At 44.6% G+C, this 10,336-nt stretch overlaps 2 protein-coding genes across 2 annotated transcripts; both read right to left on the reverse strand.

The window, feature by feature from the left end:
- Positions 1-1,875: 1,875 nt before the first annotated feature.
- fam89b (family with sequence similarity 89 member B) lies at positions 1,876-3,268 on the reverse strand. Its single transcript, XM_072445489.1, has 2 exons — positions 2,996-3,268; positions 1,876-2,342 (listed from the first exon to the last, which is right to left on the reverse strand). The coding sequence occupies exons 1-2, from the start codon at positions 3,236-3,238 to the stop codon at positions 2,082-2,084; spliced, it is 504 nt and encodes a 167-aa protein (XP_072301590.1). The 5' UTR covers positions 3,239-3,268; the 3' UTR covers positions 1,876-2,081.
- Positions 3,269-4,354: 1,086 nt separating this feature from the next.
- Positions 4,355-9,861, reverse strand: znrd2 (zinc ribbon domain containing 2). The gene is made up of 4 exons (XM_072445725.1): positions 9,744-9,861; positions 9,208-9,359; positions 6,344-6,428; positions 4,355-5,101 (listed from the first exon to the last, which is right to left on the reverse strand). Exons 1-4 carry the CDS (start codon positions 9,757-9,759, stop codon positions 4,659-4,661), a joined length of 696 nt encoding a protein of 231 aa, XP_072301826.1. The 5' UTR covers positions 9,760-9,861; the 3' UTR covers positions 4,355-4,658.
- Positions 9,862-10,336: the final 475 nt, after the last annotated feature.

A 10,336-nucleotide genomic window follows, 5' to 3' on the forward strand; every position in this document is an offset into this window, starting at 1 on the left:
TGGTTCTTGTAATTCAGGGTAGATTTGCAGACTTATGATTTGCAGGTTTATTGTTATTACCCCCGTGTGGGGCCGAGGCTGAGGGATTTTCCTGGTTGAGAGGAGAAGAGTATTTTTAGTCCTGGAGCAGTAGATGGGCAGAAGCAGCTGGAGGCCACAGTCATGACTCAGAGGTGGTCTAGTTTCATTCTCCATGGGAAGATCTAGGCTACTCACACTTCTTCCTATAACACACTCTCATAATATCACAGAGATGTATCTTTACCATCCTGAAACAATAACAGAATAAAAATGTGATTTTAGGTCAACATGGATACATGAGAGCAGAATGATTATCCCTAAAATCAAGAGTAGGCCCAGTAAACTGCAATATTGATGTAAAATGGCTTGGTTAAAGAAACAGGTCCATTGACTTCCTGTTAAAAACTGTAGAATGTCATTGCAACAAGCAGCAGATTGTCATTTACTTGTTTTCGTGGTTGACCTATATTGGCGTGACATTTCTTAAACCCTACATGTATGATCCGGAGTCAGAATTATTTTGAATAATCGCAAGCAAGCCCAGAGAAGTGGGTGGGGATAGGGGGTAGGTGAAAACAGGCATTTTCTGAGCACTCAAGCCTCAAATGCAAAGCAGTACAGGATTTACTGAAAGAAAACACCGTTACATCACGGTTAAAAGCTCGTAAAACGTGTGTTTACGTAATATGTCCTCTTTAAAACCACTCAATGGCTGATTCTCTGGTTTATTTTTGTGTGTAAATAAATGGTCTATATTAATGACTACAGACATGAATAAATGTGTGTGTGGCTCTAAGAGTGTTTGAATGGTGTGTTTACTTTACAACCTGAGCCTGTGTTATGATGAGGAGACCAAATGTCTATCACTCTCTCAAACGCAGAGACCAACTATATCCACAACATCTGAGTGTTAAAAATAGGACATGGGACTTTCTTTGCACACGTCACTGTCCCTGGTGCTGCTCTCCCCAGGGACAAATGGTTTCACTCAGACGCCTTTGAACAGAAGGGTAAAATAAAAGGCAGCAGAGAATAAAAGGGGTCAAGGCTTTGTGCAGTGTGTCCCCCTGTTGGTCAGACCGGGGAAATCAGCTTTTATTTGAATGATGTTATATTAATGCTTATAAGTATGTAATGGATTTAAATAAACACTTCTGACGGTAACATTTCAATGACATATTAAGTTATGTTAGAAAGTATTATAAAAAAATTGCAAGTGTAAGGAGAATAAAGCAGATTTTCAACTCATGAATTAGTTAAACATTTTGTGAACAGTTATGTGTGCTTTAAAGGGGGTCATTGAATATTTTATTTCAAAATTATCAGGGGAAACTGCTCTCGAATTAGACTTTTTTGTAAGGAAAAGAAAATATGCAAAACACTAACATTTTCAAGCACTTCTGAGAAAATGTTGTTGCGGCTCCAAACCAAATGAACAAGTGGCTGCAAGTTTGAAATGTCAATTAGACCAAAAGATGATCAACGTGTCCAAGCCTGGGTTTGAATTCATGGAACTGGCATAACCTCTACATTTATGAACAAATCAGTCCACATTTAGTCTGTGTACATTTTATTTATAGCTGTCAAAAAGTAAAACATGAGGTCCAGTGTTGTGTTTCTTTAAAACTGAGGCTCATAAATTATATTGGACAAGAGTTTTGTGTATGTTTAGTGTTTTTATAATTGTGTTTCATTTATTTATTTATTCTTTTGAATTCATGTGAAATTAAAATGTTTAATAAGAAGAGTTGATGATGGTAGTACTGTATATTACTTCCTAATTACCCCTAACTCAAACGTTCAGGCCAAAACATGAAAAAATTAAAGTTATTATACACATGTGGGTTTCAATGAATCAATAGCAAATAAACATAAAAATAAAATACTGTGTAAAATGTACATTGCATTTTCCTCAAAAGGTGAAGGCACTTGGACAAAATATAAAATAAACCAAACGAGACAAATAAAAATAGATGTAAATAAAAGCCTTAAATGTAGATATAAAAAATAGATAGTTGATTGTATGTAGCGTGTTCCTTGAGCATGTTTGAGTTCAGACTTCATGGTATTTTGAAAGAGTCTTTGATCCACTGGTCCCGTGAGTTATGGCTCAGTGGGGGCAGAGGCAGGAGCGCAGAGGGAGGAGGTGGGGACAGAGCTTCTTCCTCCTCTCCTCCCTCCTCTTCATCCTCGTCCGAGTAGACGTTTTCGGTGCTGAACGAGCCGTCGTGGAGCAGAGAAGAACCTTTGTACTCCTGGATGGACTCATGAAGGGACCAGAGTTGACAGAGCAGGGACATGTCCAACTGACGCAGACCCACCTGGAGACGAGAGGGAGAGAAACGTTAATAAACAAGCTAAATATATGTATTGTGACAGTATTAGAATCAGAATCAGAAAAGGTTTATTGCCATTGTCAATGAACAGAATTCACAAAACATAGGAACTTGCTTCAGTGATTCGGTGCGACATAAAACGATAAAACAATAATAAAAACAATGTGTCAGGCAAAACTGGCAACTCTAAATTGTCCATTCATGAATGATGACTGTTTGTCTGTGTGTCTGTGTTAACCCTGTGACGAGTTGGCCTCTGTCCAGGGTGTGCCCCGCCCAAGGCCCAAAGTCACTGGGATAGGCTCGAGTCACCAGCGACCCCTAACGGGAACAAGCGGTGTTACATGAATGAACACATGGTGGTAACGTACCAGCTGTTACAACATATACTTGAAACTACTATACTATAAAATATTTCTTTTACTTTGAGGTAATAGACCAAATGCTTCTTTGAAATAAGATAGATTCATTGCATTTCTTGCAAGTAATTTGACCTAAATTGACCAGGGTGACCTACTTTTATCTGGGCGCAGTAAAGTCATTCATAAAATCATATTCATTATGCCAGCAGAGGATGGCCTAACTCAGGTCTTATGTATATTGTGAACATACTTATCCATTCCGTGCGTAAAGTTTACCATTTCTTTCCGGAGCAGAGCCAGCGCCGCGTCCAGCCCTCCGCGCTTCACCGGCGGCTGCCGCGCTGCCTCGGTGCCGCTCCGGGACATGTCAGCCTGGATGCGGGCCCTCTTGGCGTGAACGCGCTCCATGTCCCTCCACGACCCGCCGCTGGAGTTCAGGATCCCGCTGAGGCCCTTGGGCAGCGGCGGTAAACCCTCCAGCGACCGCACACCGCCCGCCGCGGGACAGTTCCCGTTCATCCCGAGGAGAAAGAACGCAGAGTGTTAGTACCGCACACAGACGAGGGCCCCTGAGGATCTGTCAGAACATTTCTGTTTGTGTGCACGAGTCTTCCTGCCTTTGTTTTGGTTTCCTTCGCTTCCTTTGTGTAGGACTCTTAGCTCCGCCCCGCCCTGAATACACCACGCCCCTGTACCATGAATGCGCCACGCCCCCCAGTACAATAAGACGGGACCATATGGAAGACATGGAGGAGTTAAAAGTAACAATTCAGCCTTTTACCATTTGGTTGGAATAATAGAATATGTATTTGTTTAGTAATTAAGTAAGTTAATAACGTATTTACTGTTCTTATTACAAAACAATTGCATATTTTATAAAGGTTATTTTCTCCATGGTGTTTTTGTTTTTTAATTTTTAAAAGACAGGACAGTGCAGCGTGAAATTGGGGTGAAGAGCAGGCAATACATTCAGCAGATTGTCAAAGTTGGGACTCGGTCTCAAGATGCCGAGGGCAGCCGCAGAGCTACCAGGGACTACAATCCATTTTAAAGTCATAGCCCAGTTGTTTTTTCACCAGGCAAACCTCAAGACTTCTATTCGCCCTGAGGGACAAATTTAAAAATGTGGGGAAATGTCAGTATTATTGAAAAAGTATTGCACGATCCTTTACAATAAAAGAATTCGAGAAAACAAGCCGGTTGAGAGGAAAGCTGGTGATAAGTTTAAACACAGGCAGGAATAACTGTTGAATATTTAATAAGTTAATAATTGCAGTTTGCTTGATCAAGGCGCTAACTTTATATAATCAGTTTTACTCGGTACCCATGTAATCTAAAATGTACAATGTATAGGTCCATGTGGAACTGTAAAAGTTGTTTTTAACGTGTTTTTGGATGAAGAGGATAAAGTCGGGGTCAGTGCTAGATGTTCAGACGTGCAATTTTACCTTCATTATTATAGCAGAGTTCTCACAATCCAGTAACTATTTCAAAAGACAGTAGAATATTTGTTTTGATACTATGTGTATTTGTCTGGTTTATAGTCAAATGAATCAGGGTTACACATTACATAGTGTTGTGAACAAGAAGACGACTTTAACAACAAGCAGAAAGCAAGTATCAATCAAGACTAAATTCCAAGTCTAAAACTCCTGCTTGAACGCATCAAAGCAGTATTTATTTTTATTAAAGGTGGTGCATTAATAATTCTTAATGAAAGAAGTACAGAGTGGGGCAGTTAAGAGTGCAGTCGATTCATGGTAAGTGTCAAGCAAACTTCACTTCAAAGCGTTCCGATCCTCTTCCACTTCCCCACATTTACAAACCAATTTTCACATTCAGCCGTTCCCGATGCATCTGAACGAGTCCAACGGAGCGGTCGCTGTCCGAGCGGCCGCGAACAAATAGAAAGAGCGTCGTCATTTCAAGTCCGCCGCCGTCACTGGCTGAGCTCTCGGAGGGTGCGCAGCGAGTTGGCGCAGCTGGAGATGAGGCTGCAGAGCTGGATGCTGGTCTCGAGCGACGCCGAGGTCTGGAGCTGGTTGGTGGCCCAGCGCAGTTTGGTGAGCACCGCCTCCTCCGCGTCCTGCAGCACGGGTCGCAGCGCCGTGCTCTGTGGGATGACGGCGGGGCGGGTGGGGGCCAGGACGGGGGCGGAGGGAGGCGTGGAGAGGGCGGAGAGAGCGGAGAGAGTGGGCACGGAGGGGACGGGGGCGGGAGGCAGGGCAGCCCGCCCCCCCGCGGCGGCCCCCTCGCAGTGCTCCGGGCGCGGCAGAGGGACTGAAGAGGCGCCGGCGAGCTCAGGGGTTTGGGGCGGCGCCGGGGTTTGGGACGCCAACTGTCGCTCTCTCACCTGGGACAGTGCGGCCTGGGCATTAAGAGCTGAAAGAATTTAAAAACATGTATTTAATTGGGATATCATTTCATTTGTTGCACATAGGCCTGACATAACTCTTTACTGACAATATACGGTCTCTGAAGAAGTCTCAACAGTTTATTTCCCCCTGTCGTTCGACTCGTGCACACTTCATAGCACCGTAACACTTTAATAATTCAAATTGTAAATACTTATCCCACCGTTTTGCACTGCCAGTTTACTGATCCCGTTGTTGCATATACATATTTAAATCACTTTTATTCTACACATTTTAATTTGCATGCCCTTTTATTTTAACTTGTTTTAGCAAAGTCTATACTATTATTGTTATATACTGTTTTATGGTGCATCTTAACGCTGAAGCAAGTTTTTATTGATTTGAGGATGGCAATAAAACAGACAATGGCAATAAAACTGATTCTGAAAATTAATTGAAATATTGTATTGCTTTTTAATGTTCATTTGAAATAGAATATAAAGCCGACATGGGGCTGTGTCGAAGAATTCTGTTTTTGCCCAGAGCAGAACATCAGACATGAGACTATGAGATCCATGGGACTCTTTTCTGGCCTAAAAGTGAGAGAGGGCCGAGTCCTCTCGATTGTCTCACTGCTTTAAATTAGTGAAAAACTTGAATGTAGCAAAGCGATGACTCTGAGCAGCGCTTTGTCTTTTTTCGTCAGATAATGACAGACATCACAAGTCACGACTGATCTCCCGCACTGTTGAAGCAAAGTAGAAAGTGCGCCGCGAGTGCCTGACGTGCGGAAGCTGTGAATGTCCCGTGGTTAAGTCCATAGTTTTGTGTCATTTGCTCGGGTCCGGATGGGACAGCGTTTGGGCTGTGGTAGTTTAATGTCTGTCCTCCACACAGTCTGCTGTAGCTGCTGTAGCCGCAGCTCAGTCACAGCCTTTGCTCTGTGAAAGTCGTCACTGATGCAGCCCAACACACACATTTAAAGAGCCTCAAAATGTCAATGTGCATGTTGTTACCTATCGAACGATGAGTCGACACCATGACAAGCCGAGTTGGATGATTGTGTAAACATACAGCCATATTTTTGTCTTAATGCACAGTGGACAAACATAACACATGAGGACACAGAATGGGCCAGTGTAGAAAATATTGACTTAATTTTCTACAGTTTTCTACAGATTATACAGGGGAAATAGGACAGGACAGTAAGGAGAAACATGCAACACAAAATAATACACTGCATGTTATAAGTGAGTGAGTGTATTCTCACCAGGATTGTCCTTGTCAACGTCAGAGTCCAGTTCTTGACAAGAAACACAGTAGTTCTTCTGTTGCTTGTCCTGCAGAAGTATAGTCTGGGATAAAAAGAGCAGATACATGGAAACATTAAAGATATGTTTGTAGAATTCATGAAATGAAAACCAAGGTTTAAACCATCCTTTTTGAGAAGCTTATATACAAGCCCCGAAGGCTGCATGCTTTAAAGTATTGTGAATTCAATTAGATAATTTGTGTTTTCAAACCAGGATTCAAGTCAGAGTGCGCATTTTAAACAAATTCAGGGTCAATTTTAAGAGTGAATGGCTAAACTAATACAAGAATCACAAGCATTTCAAAATGTGTCTTTTTAAACAGAGTTAGCAGTTTTGTTTTGTTTTGTTTATTCCTCATAAAAACAGGACTTTGTTGTATAAAGAGGGAATGATCACCTTTATAATTGCAGGCTTTGGAAGTAACAATCTCAACTGCAATGGAACACTATTTTGGGGGGCTCAATATTTATGGTGTTCCTTTTTGTTGCACTAGAGAGTATAGTATTTATAAATAAAATCAAATAAATAATATCTATAATGAGCCATTGAAGTTAACTACTCATGTGTTTAAATTCCGCTTTTTATTTGTGGTGGCTTGTCTTTTTTGACAATATTGAATTTTTAGAAGAATTTATTTGTATTATCGTGCTTTCGGGTTTCATTATTAATGTTTATTCTGTTTATTCTGTAACAACACATCACACATCAAAATGTGTTATTCTGACTTATATAGAAGCAACACAACCTAGTAGACACGCACCGATATATCGGCCCAGTAATATCGACATCAACCAAAAGCACAGATATCAGTCTGATATTACGCTCCAGGAATGAAAGCATTATATCTGCCGTTCTGAGGCAAAAGAAAGGACAAAGTTGCAAACTTTTAAAAGCTCTCGAAAAGTTTTAGACAAAACTCATCCTTAAATATATGTGCAGCGAATTCACCAGCGTTAAACAATGTTTTTTTTCCCCCAGGCATCATTTTACTAGTTTTTCTCCTAAACAATTAGTTTAGACATGTTTACTCCAAATAACTTTGTGTGAGTGATTTGAAGAAGGAAAGAAGAACGGCACAATTAAAGAGAAAGTCTAATTTGTATCCAAAGATGTTTTCCTTTTCCCTAAATGGAGTATTGTATTGTGGTATAGTGTTCCAACTAGTTTTACACATTTTAAAATAGATTTGATTTGTATTTTAGGACGAACATATTAAAGGGAATTAGTTTACATCAATATTTCTTTGTTCAGTGTTAAAAATAGCCAAACAACGTATGAAATATATTGGCCTAATATCCACATCTGTCGGTGTAATCCCTCATTCGTCCAGGCGTGTTCCATAGTAGAAAAAGCTTCAGTTGTAGTCATCTGGACTGAGTCCAGATGACTACAACTGAAGCTTTTTCTACTATAATGTCCACATTGTTGCACCATTACAGCCTGGTCCTTGGGGCGATAACGATCTGACAGGACAAAACCCTCAGCGTCTCCTCCCGTGCCTCACCCCGCATGTGTCCCGTGCCTCACCCCGCATGTGTCCCGTGCCTCACCCCGCATGTGTCCCGTGCCTCACCCCGCATGTGTCCCGTGCCTCACCCCGCATGTGTCCCGTGCCTCACCCCGCATGTGTCCCGTGCCTCACCCCGCATGTGTCCCGTGCCTCACCCCGCATGTGTCCCGTGCCTCACCCCGCATGTGTCCCGTGCCTCACCCCGCATGTGTCCCGTGCCTCACCCCGCATGTGTCCCGTGCCTCACCCCGCATGTGTCCCGTGCCTCACCCCGCATGAGTCCCGTGCCTCACCCCGCATGTGGTCCCGTGCCTCACCCGGCATGTGGTCCCGTGCCTCACCCGGCATGTGGTCCCGTGCCTCACCCGGCATGTGGTCCCGTGCCTCACCCGGCATGTGTCCATGTGTCCCGTGCCTCACCCCGCATGTGTCCATGTGTCCCGTGCCTCACCCCGCATGTGTCCATGTGTCCCGTGCCTCACCCCGCATGTGTCCATGTGTCCCGTGCCTCACCCCGCATGTGTCCATGTGTCCCGTGCCTCACCCCGCATGTGTCCCGTGCCTCACCCCGCATGTGTCCCGTTGTGTCCCGTGCCTCACCCCGCATGTGTCCCGTTGTGTCCCGTGCCTCACCCCGCATGTGTCCCGTTGTGTCCCGTGCCTCACCCCGCATGTGTCCCGTGTCTCACCCCGCATGTGTCCCGTGCCTCACCCCGCATGTGTCCCGTGCCTCACCCCGCATGTGTCCCGCGCCTCAACCCGCATGTGGTCCCGCGCCTCAACCCGCATGTGTCCCGCGCCTCACCCCGCATGTGTCCCGTTGTGTCCCGTGCCTCACCCCGCATGTGTCCCGCGTCTCACCCCGCATGTGTCCCGCGTCTCACCCCGCATGTGTCCCGTGTCTCACCCCGCATGTGTCCCGTGTCTCACCCCGCATGTGTCCCGTGTCTCACCCCGCATGTGTCCCGTGTCTCACCCCGCATGTGTCCCGTGCCTCACCCCGCATGTGTCCCGTGCCTCACCCCGCATGTGTCCCGTGCCTCACCCCGCATGTGTCCCGCGCCTCAACCCGCATGTGGTCCCGCGCCTCAACCCGCATGTGTCCCGCGCCTCACCCCGCATGTGTCCCGTGCCTCACCCCGCATGTGGTCCCGTGCCTCACCCCGCATGTGGTCCCGTGCCTCACCCCGTATGTGTCCCGTGCCTCACCCCGCATGTGTCCCGTGCCTCAACCCGCATGTGTCCCGTTGTGTCCCGTGCCTCACCCCGCATGTGTCCCGTGCCTCACCCCGCATGTGTCCCGTGTCTCACCCCGCATGTGTCGCAGCACTCCCCCAGCATCTTGTATCCTTTGAGCAGGTAGTCTCCCATCAGTTTGCTGATTTTGTCCTGTCTCTCTCTGCGCGCCTGGATCACCTTCATGTCCGCTTCAGACGGAGGCTCCCACTCGAAGTCCTCATCATCTAAACACACATTTGGGTCACTGTCAATATTATTATCATACGACACGCACATCACAAACCATTGCGGTAAGTAGACAAATGTAATGTATCTAATGTCAAACCTAACGATATATTGTGCATTACTTTGCCAACTGTGTATTCAACACCTAATTACACTGATTAAATAATGTTTTTTATAGCTTTTTAGCCTGAGTAGCAGTGTTAGCATGCTAATGACGCTAACGTCGTCTCACGCTGTCAACCAATTAACAAACGCATTACAGAACAGATCTATACACTTTAAGTAGTATTTTAACAGACATACACGGGGCGACAGAAATGACACCTACATACGAAAACAGATATATGTCAAACAGGGTTTATTTGCAATATAAGTTCACAAACCTCCATTCAGAGCCATGATGCTGCGGCGGCTGAGGCACGTTGTAGCGCGATGACGTAAGCGCGGACGTCTTCTTCGTTTTGACAGATGACAGTTTTGTGACAGTGCTGCCCTCTGCTGTTCACAACAAATACCTCCACTGCGTTATGTCTTCAGTTTACCACTATATAAGATAAGATAAGATATTCCTTTATTGTCCCACATGGGGAAATTTCATTGGTGCAACGCAGGTAGATACAGAGATGAAAGAGCTTCTCAAACTTGGCTCGATACCTTGGGAGATAATATATATATAAATATCCATCTCCACCCACAGCCTCTGGGACAGCGCAGAATTGGAGATAAAGAAGACACACGGGCGTTACTTCTCGTCACTGTGGATCACTTTTACCACTGAGGGTCCATGACCGTCACACACAGACCTCTTTCTGCTGTTAAATGTGTTTTTATTGTTTCCACTTGTGTCCTTCAACTAACATTAGCGCTAGGCAAGAACAAATAAAGACTAATCACAATTTTGTCCGTATTATTACTGTTTCTAGCTCATTACATTAGCATAACTGTTTTCCATACATTTGTATTTTGAAAATGCATT

Source organism: Eucyclogobius newberryi, unplaced genomic scaffold, assembly GCF_026437365.1.
Source record: "Eucyclogobius newberryi isolate DKJ021-1_F unplaced genomic scaffold, fEucNew1.0.hap1 SCAF_15, whole genome shotgun sequence".
In the NCBI taxonomy this organism is placed as follows: domain Eukaryota; kingdom Metazoa; phylum Chordata; class Actinopteri; order Gobiiformes; family Gobiidae; genus Eucyclogobius; species Eucyclogobius newberryi.